General features: G+C 29.1%; 2 protein-coding genes across 8 annotated transcripts in view; one reads left to right on the top strand and one right to left on the bottom strand.

The window, feature by feature from the left end:
• LOC148227090 (protein kinase C-binding protein NELL2-like) overlaps positions 1–5,110 on the top strand; it is an 82,046-nt gene extending 76,936 nt beyond the window's left edge. For 5 of the 6 annotated variants that reach the window (XM_088202514.1, XM_088202516.1, XM_088202515.1 and 2 more), the window contains one exon: positions 1,406–5,110. In XM_088202514.1, coding sequence (XP_088058640.1) covers positions 1,406–1,517 — 112 coding nt within the window. In that variant the 3' untranslated portion in view covers positions 1,518–5,110. The remainder of the gene's footprint in view (positions 1–1,405) is intronic. The other variant, XR_015812023.1, reaches the window with a different exon arrangement.
• Positions 3,346–19,157, bottom strand: LOC148227089 (CD151 antigen-like). Of its 2 annotated transcripts, none has more exons than XM_088202518.1 (6): positions 18,865–19,157; positions 7,420–7,509; positions 7,165–7,356; positions 6,687–6,953; positions 5,132–5,263; positions 3,346–5,036 (listed from the first exon to the last, which is right to left on the bottom strand). In XM_088202518.1, exons 2-6 carry the CDS (start codon positions 7,495–7,497, stop codon positions 4,989–4,991), a joined length of 717 nt encoding a protein of 238 aa, XP_088058644.1. In that variant the 5' UTR covers positions 7,498–7,509; positions 18,865–19,157; the 3' UTR covers positions 3,346–4,988. The 2 variants fall into 2 exon arrangements, with proteins under 2 accessions (XP_088058644.1, XP_088058645.1); XM_088202519.1 differs by lacking the exon at positions 18,865–19,157 and adding an exon at positions 7,587–7,634.
• Between the last annotated feature and the right edge of the window lie 3,258 nt (positions 19,158–22,415).

The following is a 22,415-nucleotide window of genomic DNA, read 5'->3' as shown; positions in this document are numbered from 1 at the left end:
GGCTGGAATGTTTAAATGGTGCTCTTACTATTTCTCTAAATTAGATAGTTTTGTGCAGTACCTAGACGATAAACACATTTATTTATTTTTAAATCCCAGTTGACACCGAGATGCTGCCTCGACACTGCTTCGTTAGACCAAATAGGTCGATCGAAGTGAATGTGCTGCTTTTCTTGCACTTATAAGGGTCATCTAGGTCGTCTTAGTGCGAATTCGGCTGAACTCTACTATATTCCAAGTCGAAAGCGAAGTGTTTGTTCTGTGGTCTATATACATTTAACGTCCCTTCCAGTTCTCGATTCTTTGACTAATGCATATGATTCGGGGTGGAACTAGTCTAGTACATCTATTATTAGCATTTTTGACCCACTGTAACGGTGGCTGCAAACATGTGGCGTAAATCTGGCAACAGTCGTTAGACTCGGAAATATGTAATTTAGGTTGTATACTACCTGCTACGGCGATATCCAAAGCTGGCCGTTTTTGTTGTTGTTGTTGTTGTTGTTGTTGTTGTTGTTGTTGTTGTTGTTGTTGTTGTTGTTGTTGTAAAAATACGGTCCAACAGTTTTAGTGAGAATTCCCTCGACACTATTAATCAACACTCCAGGTTTTAAAACTTCAAAAAGCACAGGCTTCAAATTTCTGTTTGAATATATGACACCCATGTCGTCGAAGGCAGTGTCTTATAATTGGTGATGAAAATCAGACAAGTACCTTTATCTGTGTTTGATTAATCTTACACATTTTTTTATTTAAAGTAATTTTAATCAAAAAATTCTGCATCTGATCCTAAATTATTTTAGATACTATTGTATTAACATAATGAATAGAAAACATTTAATTTAATTATCTTATTTATATCTAAATAAAAACTGTTACCTAAAATTGAGATTTTTAATGTCCTAAATTAAGTATGAATACCTATCTGTAAAAAAATAATTATTATTAAATATAAGATGAAAGAAATTTTTAGTTTTTTGAATGCATGCTTTTTACACTTTTACGTTGCCTAATCCATCATTACATATTATAATATAAATTTTATGCTCGCTTATACATTTCACCATAACTAATATAGTATAATTTTAATATCTAATATAAAGTGAACCAAAAAGTTCAAGAAACGTATAGATTAAAAAAATGCATGTCGGACAGTTAAGTTTGAGATTATTTTTTCTACCGCGTTCATTATCTTCTTAATTAAATTTAAAAAATAGTCTGAACACCTAACTGTCTTTATTGTCGTATAACATTAAAGTCTAATGTTAGTTAAAGCCGGAACTTAGTATTTTTTTTAGTAAGTAATTAACTATTTAGTGGTTTTTGTATGAACTACTAAATATTAAGTTAAGATTGGTGGTTAAAACACAGTCTAAATTAAAACGATTGTTTGTAATGTGTCCAGGAATGCGATGGTGGGATTTGTTTGGGCGTGGTGGGCGGTGGCAGCCTGGAGACAAGTACGACAAGCAATACACCGCAAACACCGCGGAGTGAGGGAATCTCTGCACCTCTAGAGCCCGGCTGAACGCTTATTGCGCCAACGCCCTAACATTTATTATTACTATATATATACAAATCGATAATCTAAATGGTGCAACAATTTGTAATAATTTGTATATTGCCTAAATCTTCGAGCACAATGAATTTACCATTATATGTTATTAATGAAAAAAAAAACATATTTATTTTAGATAGATAAAATGTTCAGAACGAGTGTGTTTCGTACTAGATATGATGCGTGAATGGTGTATACGGTGTGAAAGCGACGGGCGCGATATCGGTGAAACGTGACTAAGAAAGGCATTCTTTTTGTCTATATCGAAGGCCTTATTCATATAGGAAATAATAAAAATGAGAGAATACTGATTGCCTATTTGCCAATTATCTAACAGATTCACTATTTGTTATATTAGTAAACTGTTTATATACAAATTATCAATTGAGCTTAACGATACGTACGAGAGAAGTTTGTTAAGTAGACAGACAAACGCTTACAATACTTTGATTTTCTTTATTTTTGAGTACTTCAGTAAAACAAGAGTGAAAAAGATCTCAAATCTTTATTGAACGATTGTATTAGCTAATCAAATAATAAGCTTTCTTCTTAACTCACTTCTAATTGCGAGCGATTGTCTGTTTACTAATCGAATCCCCCTCATATTTAGACAAATAAATACCATTATTCATATTATTATATTATATAAAAGTATAACAGGTTTAATGACGAATTGGCAATGTGATTTTCTTAAGCAATACTTCTTTACTATTTGAACGTTTATATTTATTGTCCGATGTGCGAGTCGAATGTTTGAACATCTTGTTATGACTAATTGCCTTTTAGAAATGAATTCCTTATATCTATTGATATGTATATATATGTATTGAAATATACGCGTGTGTTTTATATGTTTATATAGCGAAACTTCTATACGTCTTCATCGTAATCATCGTACTGTATCTTTCTTTAAAATCGTCATTGTCGTATAGAAGCGTCGCTGCATATTGATTAGTAGTATAAAAAATATTTAATGATTGTTTTACGAAAACGTCGTCGGATTAAATAAAATCTAATCGAAGCATCATAACTACTTTTTTATATAGAAATCGAATCATTATTAGGTGTTTTAGTATTTTGTTTACAGTTAAAGTTCTCTAATTTAATATCAATTTATATAATTTATCATACAATACTATAATGATTTATTATTATTATATATACTTTGTACATTGTGTGGACAAAAAGATTTGATTAAAAGTCTTTTGAGTGATATAAATATTTTTAAATAAAATAATTTATTGTCCACCTATAAATCTTTAACCCTTTAGTTGCCAAGTTTTTTTCAGATTAATATCTAAATATCAATGTATGTATCACATAATAAAAACATATAATTTGCCCTTTTAAGAAAATACCCAAAAATGTATCCGATTCTAACCTCAATTATGTCATCGGATCAATGTAAAAAAAGCTGATATATCAGATTTTGGCAACCAAAGGGTTAATAACTTCCTCAGAATTAATTTATTATTGCACGTGTTGTACTGTGTTCAAAATTAATTCTAAAAAAATACATGAATATTTCATCTTCCACATCAACTTTACATATTTATAATATTTTTAAACGTCTGATACATCGTCTCTGAGATCGTCAAATTTTATAAACTGAACACTTCCATAATAATTATTTATAGTATATCTCTGAGATTCACCACATCGAGTATATTTTTATACTACAATATTATTATTTTTTTATTGTTTAACTATTTTAAAATTATGTTCATCGGTTATAGATTAATACAAAGTATGCATACATACACACACTTAATAGATGAAAAACTACGTTATTAATTTGTTTTAAATATATTTATAATATGTATACATTATACAACATTTATTAATTATAACAAAAAATACATAATAATTACATATAGGCGTATAAAAAATTGTTTTGTGATAATAGATTGTAATAGTGCATAGGATATATTAAATTGCATTTTTATGCGGAAATACTAAACGATTTTATTTAATGATATGAAACATTTATATACATTTCATTACAAACAATATCACAGTTTGTATCGGTGGTGAGCTGCCATTATTCTATTCCTAACATTATTTATTATAATATAATTATTATAATTCATCAACATCGACACACTCATACTAAAATATCGACACTAAAAACACAGCTCACCTGTTCTTCTCTCATACTGTTTTTTAAAACATATATATATACAGTTCTCAAGTATCATTTGCAAATATATAGGTTAGGTTAAGTGAGACAGTCGGTTGTTTCGATTAGGTTTTTCCAAATTACAAAAAAAATCCAATACGCTATTTGCCTTTTTAGCTTTTAACAAAAAACAATAATGTATTCTAATATTAATAATAATAATAATAATAATAGTTTCATAAAATAATAATAAAATTGGAACGTTACTTACATTGTATAGATTGTTTATTTTCTATCGAATAATATAAACTTTGCAAATGACAAGAAAGAACTGTGTATGCTCTTGTCGACAATCATTTCCTATTCTTTCTACACAAACGCATATATATATATGATATGAATAAATATATTAAATTAACATGCATGTGTGTGTGTATGTGTGTTGCTTTCAATTTAGGCTTGGTAAATGTATAACGTTCATAAGCGGCTCGGCCAAGAACTACAGAGCTGCAGCACTTGGATTAAAAAATAAAACATAAAAATAAACTGCAGTTCTGCAGCTCTTATCGTGAGCCGTCGCTGATTGTACCATAATATAGTATTATTATTAATATGTTATTTTTATATGTATAATTTTAATTTATTCAATATAATTGGACGTAACAAAGTGTATAATTTACTAATGTGTATTGAATACACGTATAAATATCATTTGATACTTATACGCGCATTCATAAATGGAATTAAGGATCTCAACTAGTTATTTAAGTCCTTAATCCCATAATATACCAAGCCTAGTCATATTTAAAGGGAGCTAAACCCGTTTGATTATTGTTTATTTGATGATTTTTTAAAACATTTATTATGAATTGTACTTAATTAATGCATAGTGTAATACAAATCTTTAGTCATTTTTATTTATTGATTAATACCAAATAATAAAGTTTTAACGAAAGATGTAATTAATTCAGTAATATTTGTAAATTTGTAAAGATGAAAAAAATACACATAGATTAATTAACAGTACGTGTAAATAAGAATCATAATAATTGTCAACTTATTAATAAATAACATATATTTTTTGTTGTATTTTCAAGAACTAAAGTATACAATGTATACAATTTTGAAAAGATATCAATGCGACACGTACAGGGATTATAGGTACATTTAAAAAATTACAAACCTCAAAAACGACAATATTCATAATATGATTATCTTTCTCGTGCGCTATACGACCCTGTGTGTCAATACAGAAAAACTTCAGATCCTTTGTGTTAGTTTTTTGACATTGTTCTTTGATCGGTTCATGTTTTATTCTATTTTTTTAAACAACACGCACGAAAAGATGATTCCGAAAATCTGAAAAAAAGTTGCACAAACGATTATTTGATCTGAATGATAAATAAAATCCTTTTTTCCTAAAAAATAAAAAACAGTATTTTATTTCAACTAACCATTAACAACGCCACAATTATTCCAGCGGTTCCTAGAATTATTCCATTCTGTCTGACCATTTCCACTCCTTTATTCAAACACCCATCCATGTATATTGTTTGTGGAGTCTGTGCTTGAGAACAATCTACTTTCTGTAAAAATAATCAAAAGCATATTATTATAACATATCCATTAAATGCACAATTAAATTATAATTGTATTATTCTAGTCATATATTTTAATGAACGGCTTGAACATTGTCATATTTATAAAATCAGATACTAAATCTAATTGATTCACAAGAAAACTAGTCATTTTCCTCACTTTGAATATGATCAAAAGATTATGTTTATTAAGATTTTTTCCAGATGAATCGAAGTGTGAGTATTTATGAAAGATGTCCTTTAAAATCTGATATTTCAGCACTTCTCTAAAAAATTTTTAGTCCGAGTTCCTACATAAAAATCAATAATAATAAATTGTATATAAAAATATATATAATAAAAAATTGTTGATCAACTTAGTCAAGTTTAAAACCATTTTTATTATTTTATTCTCGACTAACTACATGCGTTACACACTAATCAGTGCATTACTTAACAGGTGCGTAATTTTAACTTTTTTCAAGGAGGAACAAAGTTGGCCAGTCGGTGACTGCTTTTTTAATATTTCCATTACATTAAGATTACTTGCCAAATTCAAAGGGGGGACAAATACCTCTAGTTTAAAATCAGGAACGTCATTTCAGCTTTTTCCAGGGGAGGGGGGTTTAAGTTAGCCAGTTATTGTGCGTTTTTTATTATTATTTAGATTTCATTAAAATTCATAGTATTTCACTAAATTACATGCATTTTTCTGGCCTACTTCAAGGGAGAGCAAAAGTCCTTACCTGCCCCCACCCCTTCCAATGACGTCCCTGTAACTTAATGCTTTAAATTAGGCTTTTGACGTATTTAATTGGCTAACATAACATAATAATTATTATTCATTTAATGCAACTAATGATTTGCTTCAAGGATTTTGCTTAGATCATATTTTATTATTATTACGTTTTCCACTTTTATTTACAACCCCAGAATGCTTGTTGAAATTAACTATTTATTTGCTGCTCAATTAATAAGCACAGTCCCAATATTATAAATGAGAAAAAATTAGATTATATAGAGCTGGAATAAATATTGTTATAATATCATAGAATCCGTTTAAAAACACAGAATATTTATATCACTTACACAAGCTTAAGAGTGTGGGTTTTATGTTTAGAACTAATAAACCATTTCTAAATATTGTCACACTAAAAATATTACATCCTTCTCGGTAAAAAGTCAACTTAAATATACTAAAACCTTTATATACTCACCTCGGTTTTATAGTTATATTAATTAAAATGAAAAAGTTTAGCATATTTGTATTTTAATGGTATATTAATTACAAACTGAACTGCAACATTCTTTCTTTAACAACTTTCTAATTTTAAATGATCTAATCGTGTTTTTAAAATATTACAGACTGTCTTGTACTATTTTTTTTAATGTAAAATATACAGTTAAATAAATAAATAAATAAAATACTTACTTTGCCACCTCGGATCGACAAAACGCAGCAAGATTTTGGTACGTTTGATATACTACTCTGCCAGTCTCTGTAATTTTTCACTCCACAACATTCCAGCTGCTCCTGTGTAGTATCCCAAGCAAGAGTGTATTCTTCTCTATTTCCATAATACTTCAAAGAACCATGCATCTCAGTTTCCATCGAAGTAAGGACCTTTTCACGGAATACGTAGCCAAGAATACCTCCGACGAGCATACTCACAAACAGTATCAATACCAATATGTTGTACTAAAATCATACACATACTTATAAAAAATTTAGTAATACTGCTTTTGATAAGCATACGATGGTCCATAAATCACATAAGTAAATGTCTCCAATGTTCAAGTGAACACTAGTTTCACCAACGTTTTGTACAATGCGCATTTGATTTAAATTGATATTCGCTCATATCAATGTGATTTATGAACCACCTTACATAAAAAATAATGTAACTCACAGTAAGTAACAAACATTTAATTTCTTTGGCTGCTCCCATGCAACCAAAGAATGATATGATCGCAGTGAGCGCACCGGTTGCAATCAAAACGTAGATTGTTCCTAAATATTCTTGTGTGCCGACCAGCTCTTTTATGTAAGTTCGCTCTATCAACATGTATAATCCAATAGCACAAACTATTAGACCTCCAAACTGAATCAAATATAATAAACAATGAGATATAAGCTTAAATCATAACTTCAATGGTATACTTACAAATGTTAATATATTCGCTATGAATAATCCGTACTTCATACATCTACCGCAGCCATCCATCTCTTGACCGAAACCCATGACTATTATTTACTGGAAAAAAATAATAAAAAATAACAATTTGAGAATCGTGGATTTAACCAAATGAACAAAAAGTAAGAGTGCCGCACTGCAACCGAGATGACCTCAATTGTATATAAGGTATAACTATTTCAAAGGTGTGCATGGTATGCTTAGTTAAATGGTGTTTTGTAACTGCGTTCAGGAGAATCTAACACAAAAATGTTTTCAACGTTAAAAAAATGGCAATCACTGAATCGGCAAAACCAGTTTTGGTCCACGAATAAGTAACAAAATACCTGTTTGAAGATTGACCATATGGAGTTTGTCACAGGTTATTTTTTTACCACATCTGAAGGGTAAATTTCTATAGAACGATTATAACGCAATTAAATATATTAACAAGTAATTAATTAATTTCCTACTAATAATAATTATTGGTATCTAAAATTATTTTCTTAAACACTATAAATTTCTGGGAGAATAGCTATAATAAGGAAAAACGTATCCAAAAATATGTAAACTATTTAAAGAACAAAATGTTAATATATTCTAACTCGTCTAAAAATCAACTTATTTTTTAAATACACATGTATCTATAATTCTAAAAGTTTATCATTCTATGTGTCTATGTGTATGTCTAATTAAAAATTCTAGCGATATGATTTATTCATAGAACATTCTGCTACAAACGTATAGGGCAGCGCAGCTTTTTTAAATATAATATAAATTACAACAATTTAATATAGATTAATAGTTTTTTTCGGATATGTAAATGCCTACAGTGAAAAAGTCGATAAAATAAATTTATCGATACAAGAGATGCTGCCAGTTGTAGCACATTTATTTTAATGGACTGGTAAGCTTTATTAAAGGATTACAATGGTACTTACTAACCCTTATTGCTTCTAGTCCTTTTATGCAGCTAAAGAATTGTACTACGAAACGCGGTTGATGAGAAATAATTGAAAACTCATGTCAACTATATTGGACGCGTATTGATGACGTATTTTGTCACAATCAGCATTTTCTATATTTTAAAAATATATTATGCTTTAATAAACAAATTAAATAATAGCAAATATGTCTTAATTTAATAAAAAAATATAAACTTAATGCATTTTTCCCCAAAATGCTACTATATGTTAAGCTGCGCAGTAAGAATTTTATATATTTTTTCTAGATCATTATCATTACACCCATTTCTCATTTGAGTTTATTTTAATTTTAATCATATTCATATATCCTCGTTCTTGTTTTAGTATCCAATTAAGGAAAAGGAATAATTTAAGACACATATTTCAATATTATTTAAAATTCCCAACAATGCATGCACGTGTCCGTATATGAAGTACATGCGAGTGTTTGTCTTCGTTGTTTTAATATTCGGACAATGTCCCACAGTAGTAGTTGGGCAAACGCCGTGAGGCGTGACACAATATGACCCCTTTTTAAAAAGGAAAACAAAAGCAATTTTAGTATGTCGTTGAGCTGAAGAGGTAAGAATGAAGGTAAAGTAGACTTGCGTATTATAAGGAAAGAAAGAAAAGCAATAAAAATATTCGAATTAACAAATAAGAACTAAACGAAAAAATATCGATCATACGACCTATATACTAGAATGCAAGTACCTCCAAAACAGAAATGTGTGTCAAAGTGTATTAAACTGTTACATTTTAGTTCGTTTTTTGTGATGGTAAATTATTATACAGAAACTAAAATAAACATAAATATATTAGTAGTTGTAGCTATTATTGTACAGATGCTAATTTAAAAAATACGTATTTTGGTAATCATAATCACGTATCTAGTTAGTATTTACTTTACATATATAGACATAAATATTAAAAATAAATTATAAAATTATGTTTTTTAAGAATTTCTCGCTGTGCGGCCAACTTAACTACAAAAAAATATTTTATTTTATTTTATTTATTTAATAAATATTTTATTGAAATAAAATGAAAAATTTTAATGAAATAAAATATCATAAATTTGAGTTTATTGTTTATTGAGTTTGGAGTCCACTAATCAAAACTAATTAGAAACATTTAATGGCATAAGTAATTTATAAACAAAACTTATCTAATCACCTTAGCTTACGTAATAAATGTAATTAAAACTTACAAGATGATAAAGCTTACAGTGCAGACAGATTTACAGATCATTCTATTTAATATTTTTAATTTTTGTAGCGTTATGCAATTGTGAATTTATCAAATTAAAAGAATCGAGCTCTGATATAAAATATTATTTTAGTCATATAAAAGCAAGTCTCTTATTGGTACAGATCGCGATATATATTAGATAGTAGATATATATTATTACCAATGAAAATATAGTTTGTCTGGCAAGCGCAAAAAATAAATGATTTCAACTTTTCCATATGTAGTAATATATACATTTACATACTTATCATTATTTATTTACTTGCGATGTATAATTGTTACGGTGAATGTGTATTTTTCAGTAAAGTTATATTTTTACTTGTGAAGTCCAAATACATTTTCACCAGTAAATATATATTTTAACTAGCGAAAATATAATTTAACTGAAAGGCGCTAGTGAAATTATATCCTGCTCTAAAATGTCTATGAAACTTAGTTTAACAGTTGTGAAACGTCCATTTGCTGTTCAAACCCAACTTGACCTAATGAAAGTTCTAAAACTAATTATATTTTTAGAACTTTCGTTAGGTCAAGTCCAAAATAGAAACTCAGCCAACTCATCTCTCAAGGGGAAATCAGCGGAAGAAGAAGCACAGACAGAAGTCGCATTTAGCATATTGCTCTATAGTTAGTCTGCATTTGGATATTACACAATGTTTTTAAAATATGATGGCTATCCTTCCCGATATTATTACGGATTTCTGATATGAGAGTATTGGTCAAAATATATTCAAACCGAATTTTGGTCAATAGGAGGGCGAAAAAACAATTATCACTTCTCAGAAATCAAAAATTCACGTCAAAAGCAATAAAATCGTGTAGGTGTTATCGCAGTGGGAAGCGCTCTTACTGCGATGCACCAACGCGATCTTATTGGTTAAACTGTGATGAGTTTACTGCCTTACATACCTCATATTCACCATAATTACTTCAGTATGCTAAATATAAAGGAGAAATAATAAAAAAAATATATACTAAATATACAGGAGAAATACTATTAAAATATGAATAAGCTTGTTATTATTAGTTAGCTAAACAAACCAATTTACTTTTTATACTTTTTTATTTATAGTTAATTAAGAAATACTTTTTTATATTAATTTTATTTATTATGTTAATTTTTTCTTAAAATGTTATCCTTAATATATAATAATATGAATCGGTAATATGGAATTCCAGGAGAACTCAGAAATGAAAATGCGTTAGATCCAACTAGGATTTCGGACGTCACAGTTCCTGATAGATGATTTTTATCGTTTTGGTTTCAGAGATTTCGACCTTGACTACAAAGCCAAGCACATCCTATGGGATTAACCCTGCCGTAAAGCGAGCTACCCTTTTTGCAGCACTTAAGTTTCAGATTACGTATTAATTATTTCTCTTCCCTAGAGAGAGATTCGAGGCGAGCGTAACGCAACCGACCGCTGGCCCCACTATCCCATTTCATTCCCTCGTCCAATTTAAACAAAAATAGCGATGCCAGAAGATCATCGATAAACTCGCCCAGAGTTTTACCAACCGTGATCTTTACAACGAAAGCCCAAGTAGGACGTCGGGCAGAGAATCTTTAACTGACAAGGTAATAAAACAAAAGATGAACAGAAGTACTGCCAGAAGTTAAACCAATCTCCATTTGCAGTTGCATATGACGCAGGAGTTTCCGCGCCTTGGCAACTTCATATGTATTTGGCCGAGGCGCTGCGGTAGGTATTGAGTGAGACTCCAATTAGTTTTTCGTTTTGTATCAGAAATGCTTCGTTTTAATTATTTTTTTTAATTAAAGGGAATAAAATGCCTCATTGTATCACTCCTTGTTGTATTTTAAGATCTCTGATGATTCGCAACAGGTATAGACAACGCTTATTGTCTATACCTGAATATTTTAATATGTTCATAATTCTTTCGTGTTGGACTTTGTCCAAAGCCTTCTCAAAGTCAGTTATGAACATACTGTAAAAATTATAATTAAAATAGCAATCTGATTACTGAACGAAGTAATTGCAGATATAGATATCTATTTACTTATCGAATTAAAATTTATTGTTTTATTGCACTTGTTTATCTAAAATTAATTAATTTATATATTACAATTTTAAAATAATATTTTATGTACATACTTTGTTTATATTGAAATTGTTCATAATAATATCAAAGAAAAACATTTTTTATATATATCTTCATATGTACAACAACATTATATATATTTAAACTGTGCTTAAACTCTCGTTAAAAATACATTATGTACTAAAATATTAATATACCTACGACGGATTGGAATGTGTTATGGCCAAATTAAAAAAGTAAGCTTTTCAAATAAAGTAGTTGAAAACAAACCGCGACCCAGATTACCGTTGGTAATTAATTTGATTATTATTGCATCGTGTTTTTTCACGGTCTTTGGCCTTTCGCGGCGAAAATTCGGCCATGATTGCGCAAACGAGCCGATGATGATTTTCCGTTGGAACGTAACGACCGTCGCACACTTTACGATTATTTGCGATGAAACGTCAACGAACGTAAAATCTCAGACGCCGCGTGACGTAACAAACGTAAAAGTTTTCTCTTTTTACGAAGGCTGTTCACTTCGGATGCGATGTATGCGATTATCTTATTAAGCGTACGTGCATCCGCAGATGTTATTTATATTTTTTCGCAGTACTGCCAATGCACATGTAAATTATTAAAAAATAAATAAAAAGCGATTACAATAAAGAGGATGCAAATAATTACTGAAATTCATACAAAGAAATAATTTTAATTTAAAATATGCATGGTGTTGTTATTGTGACGTGAGCTTAAGAAAAATATAAAAACATTAAGAGGGGAATTTACTTTAATAGAAATTTTAAGATGGGTGAAACGCTTATTTCAGTATGATTTGCTAATTTCAGTATAAAATATTAGATAATTGAAAATAAATATATGCAAAAGAAATTACCTTTATTTCATTGTACAATATAAAATAACTAGATTAAAAATTTAAAACAACACATATGAAAGTTTAAAATTTATTTAATATCTACCTCAAATTATTTAAGTAGCAAAAATAGGATTAAAAAATATAGGAGTTCAAAATATACTTATAATATAGTCAAAGCAAAAATTATGAAGTTCTTGACTTTAATTCTAAACTAATATACAACTAATGGCCACTTAAAATTACATCGAGTTTTAATATTATTTTTACAAATAGAGAGATAAATCTGTTTTTATTTCTATGAATGGAACATATGTACATATTCTTCTTAAATTCGACATTTTTTTTAATAGACATATATATCTAATTTATGAGTCATTAACTTTTAGCTATTTCAACCTCTTCCTATAATTTGCTGAATCATTAACTCAAAACTATTTCAAATTATTTTGCCATTTTAGGTATAATAATAGATTGCAAAATATAATCATGCAATTTAAAATCAACTACAATTACTTCCAAAAATTATATAATAAAAACGTCAATAATGATAATACATTCTTTATGTTGTGTGTTGCTATCTAATTTGAATGATAAATATATTGTTATCCGTGTATTTTTAAAATTATTAAAATCATCCCAAACAAAGCACGGTTTTTTCCATATTTTGCTAGAAATATAAGTTATGTATATTATTTATAATAGTTTATTGATTTATTTACAAACACAATATCAATATTGTCGCGACATAAATGTAGCATATGTTTAATCGACTTTGAGAAGGCGTTCGACAAAGTCCAGCATGAGAGAATAAGAAACATGAATAGACTGCAAGGTTCTCCGAATTAAAGCAACAAAAAGCATGTAGAGTAGTGGTGAATCGACAGAAGATATCGAAATACAGTGAGGAGTGATACAAGGTTGTATTTTACTAAATTATTTTCGATTTTAAATCATAATTTACTTTTTACGAAGCACTGCTTAACTCAATCCTTCTTTCAATATGTAAAACATAATTCTTTATTTTTATAACTCACTATTTTTTAGCTGCAGGAACAGATAAAAGACGCAAGAGGCCATATCTGGCGAATACGGTGGATGAGGCATTAAATAAAGAAATTGCTGAGCATGATAAAATGCGTCATCAATATTTGTCTGTCAAGCACAAACTACGCGTCTAACATGGCTAAAAATTGGTATGCGTATCACATACAGAAGTACCAACCAAAAACATATACATGTGTAATATGCAATATAAAAGTGTCGTTATTTTTTATCACTCGTACTTATCATATGTAACAAAAAACTTTATTATCTAAAGAAATAATTAGTTTTAAAACGATTATTCTGATCAAAATAAGTTTCAATAAAAATTTTCTCTTTTTTCATATTTTAATTGATTTTTAATCCAGTAGATTTTCTCTACTGCTGCCTTGGGCGTCAAACTTTTCCTTCATTTAATTTTACACAACATACTATGTACCTTTGTATATGTGAGATTTAAAGTTACATTAATATGAATATAACGAGCAAAAGTAGCTTTCATCTACAGACCTACAACTTTCGTTTTCGCACGTGGGCGTCTTGATGTAACGAGTGTAACTCGAATCCAGTAATATGACTCTCAGTAATAAAAAATGAGGAATGCAATTTTTATACATACTCGAATATACTTTTACATATCAATTTAAATCCTCAAAACATTTTTTGGGATTTATGTTACAATATAAATTTTCTGTCATATGTGCATCTAATCTAAATTGAACGGTGACAAAATTTGAACATTAGGTAAAAATGATGTACCTTTAAAATGGAGTTAAGTAAGCAATGAGTACGAGAGGCAGAAAGCGAACGTCGGAGGGACAGAGTGAAAGTCTGTAACAAGGTCGTCGAGCGTGAGATGTGTGTCATAGCTACAAAGCATTCCTTGTGATAAACTGCGGCAATAACACGTAACAACCGAAAGTGAAATTTTAACTACATGCACGTGGATGTACAATAATAATAAGGCGCAATTTCCATTTAGTATCGTCTCTTTTTAATAACTCTGGGTGTGTTGGTAGCACTGTTTTAGCATAATGGCAACATTTCATAGATTTTATTAAAAAAAATGTGTATGTATCGTACAGAAAATGACACGCTCTGCAAAACGAATCCGAGCATCTTCGATGCCTTATCGCTAACTTTTACGATTTCAATATTAAATCTTCATTAAAGTATTTTTTTTTAATATTTCGACCTAAAATAATAGGGAATTCCGGCAAATATTATTTAGACATCCTAATATTTTCATAAAATTTATAGTAACTATTATTTAATTTATTTTAGAAAATAACTATAATAAGTAATATAAACATTAATTGATTAAACGCTTTGTAACGTAGTCATAGGGTGTGATAAAGTATTTATCCATTGCAACATAATCAAACCAAACATTATTTTTTGGACTTGAATATTATATATAGCAGCGCAAGGTGAAAGAATTGTGCAACGACAAGCAATTTCGTTTTTAGGTTAGTCAAATTCCGACCAGCTAAAAAATCGACTGAATACTTGATTTGATAATTTAATTTACATAACATATAATTCGATGAAAGTGAAAAGATTAGCGTGCGCTTTGTATTTACATTGAAATAGTGACAATAAAGAGAGTTATGCTAGTAAGTAAAACAAACAAAATTGTTAGAAAGGAAAAAAAGATGCATGACTGATTTAAAACCTTACGTTCTAAGTAGATGACACATAATAGAAGTATCGAAGCTCTCTTTGGCATGACTCATGTATAATCAACTAGCTGTGTCACCAAGCTTCACTCAAAAAAAGGCCTACTTAAAACTCCTAATATTAGTTAAAATAAATTATATGTGTACTGAAATGCACAATAAGAACACCATATATGCATATATGCATTCTTCGCGTCATGCTGCGGACTTGTAAGGAAGCAACTATAATATATTGTCTCCAACCTGGCATACCTTAAATGCGCTTATTTTATGTATTGTTTAGTATTTCGAGATCATTTATAAAAAAATAATAATAATAAAGTAACATAAATAATATTAACGTTAATAATTTAATATTTAAAACATTTACATATAAATATAAATAAAAACTATAAAATAAAATTTCATTGTAATCAAACCAAGAAACTGCACTTCAAAATTCTAGATTCCAAACTTCAGTTAATATATATTTAAGGTTTGGAAGCCTTAGAGGGTGTGACTTCGTAGCCAGTGAGACGCAAGTGAATCTAGTTAGAGTTGTATTAGATTATATTACAATTGTGTCAGACGATGAATGGCGAGATGTTTTCTCCGAGCAGTGGTGGAGAAGCTAGCGTAAGAATGATATCCGTGGGAGGTCCTCAAAGATATTGTATCTGCCTGCAGCGAGTGTTTGGAGGCAGATACCTGGACTTTTCCGCATTCGACACCGCCGCCCGATACTGACACAGTGTAATACAAATATACATCAAAAAGATCTTCTGGAGTATATTTAGTTAAATAAATCACATTATTATTTGTGTACCAATTAGTTAAAATATTTTTCTCCCCAATGTGGCTATGAATAAGATCAAATAATTTGAACCATTTTGGAGATTTCACGCATAATATCATAATATATAAATACGTAGTTGAGTAAGAAAATACAATCGCAATAGCGGAAGCGTTATTTCGCAATACTATTGCACATAAGTGTATGTGAGGAAAACTCACTACGACAATTGATGTCCATTATGTGACTTCATATGAATGTATTTTTTTGTATACCAACTTAACTGTAAGTCATCAGTCCATGATCTTTGTTTAACCTGCTGACACATGCACGAGAGAGGTTTGGTAAATGCGAGCAAGGACATGGGCGCGAGAAACGTGAGACACCTGTTGATTAAGTATATCGAAAAATAAACATAAAACCATGATCTGTTTTTAATGTCGACAAATTATACGTGGTAATAATATTATTTAAAAGGTCAAAAATCATGGACCGCCCTGTGGATTGTTGGAGCGTTTGTGTATTGTTGTTTAATTTTAACTTCTGACCTTGTTTTGAATTGTTACAAGCGAAAAGGGGCGTTGAAACGATGCATTTTTCCATGAATCCAAACCTATGCTTTGTAGGTGTGTTAAATTTGTAATATGTCGAAAACAATAAAAAAAAAAATAATCTTACTGAGAGAAACGACATAATAAATATAGATATTGATGGAAATATATGTATATACAGATCATCATATAAATACATACTAAATTGAGAGTATAGAAAATATTGTGAATTCAATACATCAGTTCAATAAATTAGTACAATACAATAATTAAACATATAATGGAAAATTTGGAGAAATTAAATCAGTATTTTCAAAAGAATTTTTTTTTTCCAGGAGAGGCAAAAGTTGCCAAGTCAATGGTCTTTACAATAAGTGAGAATCGAATGAAGCATATCTAAACCTAATTTTGACTGATAAGAGAGCGCAAAAAACAAGTATCCCTTCTCAGAAGTCAAAAATTCACGTCTAAAATTTCTACTCGAGTGTTCCTGAATTTCCAAGAATTCGATCTGATATTCGATACGACTTAGAGACTACATAATGCAGTATAATTGTGAGAATATTTTTTTCCGACATTTTCTAAGCATTAACAAAGTTATCTGAGTTATTTACTTGATATATTTTTAAGAAAAGTTTCATGACGATGTGATAAATACAATGGCAGTTGTGTCTCAAATAACTTTATATCTCATATCAATTACAAATAAATATAAAAAAAACATAACATTCTAAAGACTTATAAAATAAGAAAGTGCATTACACTATTTAAAGTTACGAATATAAAGGCAAACACGCAACGCAGATCACCCATACTCCCACCACTTAATAATCTGGCATTGACAGTAACTAGACCATGCGTTTAATCCAGTATCTTAAAACCTCCCTATCCTACCGACAAAAACTATTATTAAAATATGTATTTTATCACTTGCTACTAAACAGGCGCGTACGGTGAAATACATTTCCTTTCCGAGCGTGAGTGAGAGATAAGAGCGTGTAAAACGCATGTAACGCATGCCCTTGTCTCTCATCCACTATCGTTACTTAACACGCGAGCGAGCGAAATAGAATGTTTCTCAATGTACGCGCTTGTACTAAACTCAATGTTTTACATATTATTAAAAATATTAGTATTACACATTGATAAAAAAAAGTATTAAATGTCTTTTAAAATTATTGAAAATATAATAAAAATACAGGTAAATTTATGTGTATTTTTAAATAAATAAATATGCTATATATATTCATTTTTATTTTTTTAAAAGACACTATTTTTTTTTAAAAATATGGCGGATCAAATTGGTTAACGAGCATTTTGAAGAAAAGTTTGATGGCGATATAATTAAAACTAGGCAGATATCGTGTCCTCAAAAAATGTTAAAAGTGTTTTTATATGATTAAGAACAATATTTGGACTAATATATTTCGTTAGTAGGAAAATCTGAATGGGGTTAATTTGTACCCCAATTAGTAGACACACTGTATTTTTTGGTTCCATACGTTGAAGGTTAATTATAATTTTAAGGAAAATTCCTACTTTCTCTCAGTTAATTTTATATTTTATGAATATATAGTAGAATAAATACATTTTATTTTCAAATATATATTATATAATATTATTATTCTGAAATTAAAATAAATATATTCATACGATACTAAAGCGAATATTATTTTAGTGATTATAACTGTAACATAAGTTTCATGTTGCAAAATCATTAAAAATATAGAAGTCATTTATCAGGCGATCACAATACCTTTCTCTATCGTGAACTCGCACTTTTGTTATGGGAAATAGTAATAATATAAACAATCAATTTCTATGTATATTTTATGTGATAAACTATCGAATTATAATAAAAAAAATTATTAAGGGTTATCAGCAACGCTAATTTTATAAATTAAAAATAGTACTTCTCATGCTTCAAATAATATAATCAGATAATCTTTCACGCAAAGTTAACCTTAGTTTTAAAAATATGCTTCCTCGAAAGCCTTTCGACAGATCGATAGTTGCGTGATGAATTCAAATGAGCTATACTATGTTACAATACAACTTTTAACCTTGAAAACTGCACAAGGTCTGTTATGGTAATTACGTTATTAGGAAGAATAAAATACATACACAATATAAAAACAACAAGTAAAAACACACGATTCATTATTATTGTTAATGTGTGTAAAGTCCTTGTCTCAATTGTTATTTTGTGAATGTAAAAATCTGTTCTAAATTAATATAACATACTATAAAGGTATACCTGTTGATTGTAGAATATAAATCGAAGGTGATCTATCAAATGTTTGATGTGTTTTATTGCTGTAATAATTTGTTGCACACTAAAGTTCGCGAAGAATCTTCTCTTTGTGTTTGTCGATGTTTGCTTAGTAAAGTTGCACAATATCTAGCTGTTCACTTTTATAAACTTTTTCTAAAACGACACTATTCGTTTAGGTACTGTGTTATTTGTCAATTTAACGAAATAATGTAACGTTTTTCTTTGTGTGAGCTCAATGAAACACGACCACCGCGCTACGCAGACGACGAAGCACTGAATGTACGTTGGATTTCAAATATTAATTTCACAAGACCTTAAGGCCAGTGGCTGCCAAAGTTCCGCGTAATAAATAAGAAAGTACACTTGATTAAATTGAGATGTGATTATATTACATTAAATTTTTATTGCAAATTTAGTAGGGGCACTGAGATAAATAAAGTAATAAATGAATTATATAGATAGACCAATTTTTAATTCGATTGGTTCACAACTTGGCTATATTTTTAAATACATAGGTTTCACACAATGCTTTTACTTGCATCATCGTAAATTATATTATTATTATCAATGGCTCAAAGATAAAAACTCAGCTGAAAAAACGCATTTTTATTGTGAGAAAGCGGCGATGCATGCTTTTATTTTTTATCTTTTGATAGCGCTTTTTCTTTTTCTTCAGCTTAAGCGCCATCTCGATATTTTACGAAAATAATAAAATGTAAAATATCAATTCAATATTAATTTTAATTGAATTAAATAAATTTAAATTAATGAATTATTTACCAGCAAGATCATTGCAATGCTCTGGGGTATATAATGCTTTTGGTGATACCATTCGCGCATATACAAACAAATCGTTTGATTTTTCCTATATGGGAGCATGCAACGTATAATTGACCATGAGAAAAACATGGATTCTCCAAATTCAATTCATATACTTGCAATGATTGACCTTGTGATTTGCTTATATTTATTGCAAAAGGAAATTGCAATCGTTTGAATAGGAATGGCATATCTATTGGAATCATTGGTATGCACGGAAGTTGTAGCTTGATTGACATTATTTAAAAAAGACAAAGACGGGGTGGATCAACGTTTCTAAGAATAATTATAGGAATACCAATCATAAAAATTATAACGTGTGGTGGCAATCCAACTAAATCAAGTGAATTCAAGAATTCAGTTGGATAATTTACTGCTCAATCTTGCTTCATAACAGTACTGATTTATAAATACGTGTTTCGCACATGTTGAACGATGATGTTAATAAAAATATAGTTATTCTATTATCACTTCAAAATGTTCGTTAATAAAAATAATTGAATATTTTACCAATCAAATAAAAGCTAACAAGCCAACATTTTTAAATAACATACAAAATTATAAGATCACATGCTTTCAAATGACGAAAAAAAAATACAAAATTATCAGGAGCGTTTTGACAACATTATAAAAACAACAGCGTTACCTGTCGACTTTCATTAATCTAAACACTAATAAGAACAAGCTGTGAATTTTTCAGCGAAATTGGGTCAGTAGTTTTTGAGTTTGGGGTATATACACATACGAACATTGCCTTTTATTTATATAGAAGATTTACTAGTTGAAATGATATATATACGTTGGCCATTTTGGTGAAGGAAAATTAACCCATCTGCCCTCTCCTCCCCACCCGATAACGTCCCTGTTTAGAATCCACGTCAAACCCAATAAAACCGTGCATCACAAAAACACTAGCACTGGCAAGCTAACGCCGACGAAATCCGAGGCAACTGACGAAAACCGAGACAAATTTTTCGCGGAAAATTACAATACATGTCATTTAACGGTTAACGGTTAAATGATTTGTATTTTCAGTAAAAGTAATTTAAATGACATGTATTTTCATAAAAAGTAATTTAAATTAAATTTGGAATTATTGAGAGTGCTCCTTTCGGAAACTTTACAAATAACGATACTGTTAATTAATTTTAAAAAATAATAAAAATTACAAAAAAAGGTCCGCTTATCTTGGGGTTTGAACCCGCGAAGATCGTTAAATGAAGTGTTATAAATAACACCCTAGCCAGCTAGCTACCGAACGAACAACGCTCTTAGAAGAAATAATAATAATATAAGTATAATTTTGACGTCATCTTTGTAACTCACTTTGTATGAGAAGTGTCAATACATTTGCGATGTATTCCAGTGTCAACTTATACGACGCACTTCAACGTCACAAAACTAGTATATTTTCACACAAGAATATCGTTCAATGATCATCACGAACTATTAAATTTCTGCACTGTAATCGGTCGGTCGCTCTGAGGGGCGGCACAGAAACGCGAAAGAACGTAGGGCGGTATTGTTTTTTGTACTCAATATTATTATCTTATTGCCCGTTTCACTATTATTATAGTTATATATATATTTAATGCAGATAGTGTCAGTACTATGCTAGGGTGTAAATCTGGAGTGAGCACACGAGTAAAAAAAGATTTTACTAATGTTATTATCTGTCATTTTTTGAATCATCAATTACAATTTGTTTTTGATGATACAATTAAATACTTTACACAAGTTATTTTATTATCACTTAAAAATGTTCGTTAATAAAATTAATTTAATATTTTACCAATCAAATGAAAGCCAACAAACGCTTTTTGATATTTCCAAGGACCATGGAATTGAAATTATAAAAAATAGTCGAGTTTTGCGACCAAGATGAACTGCCGATAGTTTTCCATCAACTTGTGCTGTTGGGCAAGCACACCTATATTGCATGATTTTTTTTTTAAACACAATAGAATATACTGGAATGCTAGTACGATTAGCAATGAATGTTTCTTAAGCGACTTGACTCTCATGATTTATATAATATATTGAAATAAATGTATGTTTTGTCGAATGCTCTTCAAACAAAAACAGAAAATCTTACTAAAGCGCATCAATTAATTTTAAGAATAATCTCTGCTTTTGAGTAATTTAAATAAAATCCGCGCTGTTATGAAACCATGTTTATTAAAACTGATTCTTATAAAATGATTTTCGAGAAAATATAGTACATGGAAATCTCTCCCAAAAGTTAATTGACAGTACAATACAACACATGACATTTAAATTGATTACTATGCAAGAAGTAAATTCAAAATATTGAAATAATTATCAGTAAACTAATAAGAAAATGTACCATCTCTAAATTAAATTAAATAGTTAATCATTGAAGAGCTAGAAAAATTATTAGGATTCTAAATTAAATATTAAATTTCAATTTAAATGTCATGTTTTCTTATAATTTTTATGATATTATGATGATAATATCATTTTGGAATATATTTTCACCGGTAGATATATATATATTTAAAAATAAAAAAAAATGATATAACAGGTGCTAGTAAATGTATAAGTTTATATATGTAGTAGTATATACATTTACGTACTTAACATTATTTATTTACATGCAATGTATAAATGTTACAGTGAATGTGTATTTTTCAGTGAAATTACAATTTTCACCAGTAAATATATATTTCTACCAGCGATAATATAATTTAACT

The sequence above is a fragment of the Plectrocnemia conspersa genome, unplaced genomic scaffold, assembly GCF_051122295.1.
Source record: "Plectrocnemia conspersa isolate PC_06_02 unplaced genomic scaffold, ASM5112229v1 ptg000013l, whole genome shotgun sequence".
NCBI classification, from domain to species: domain Eukaryota; kingdom Metazoa; phylum Arthropoda; class Insecta; order Trichoptera; family Polycentropodidae; genus Plectrocnemia; species Plectrocnemia conspersa.
The sequence above is the reverse complement of the archived record's forward strand: the minus strand, read 5'-3'. Positions and strand labels throughout refer to the sequence as shown.

Coding starts and splice junctions, on each gene's coding strand:
- LOC148227089 (XM_088202518.1), bottom strand. CDS start 7,497: ATGGGTTTCGGTCAAGAGATGGATGGCTGCGGTAGATGTATGAAGTAC. Junction 7,357..7,419: donor TAGCGAATATATTAACATTT/GTAAGTATACCA, acceptor TATTTGATTCAG/TTTGGAGGTCTAATAGTTTG. Junction 5,037..5,131: donor TAATTGTGGCGTTGTTAATG/GTTAGTTGAAAT, acceptor ACTTTTTTTCAG/ATTTTCGGAATCATCTTTTC.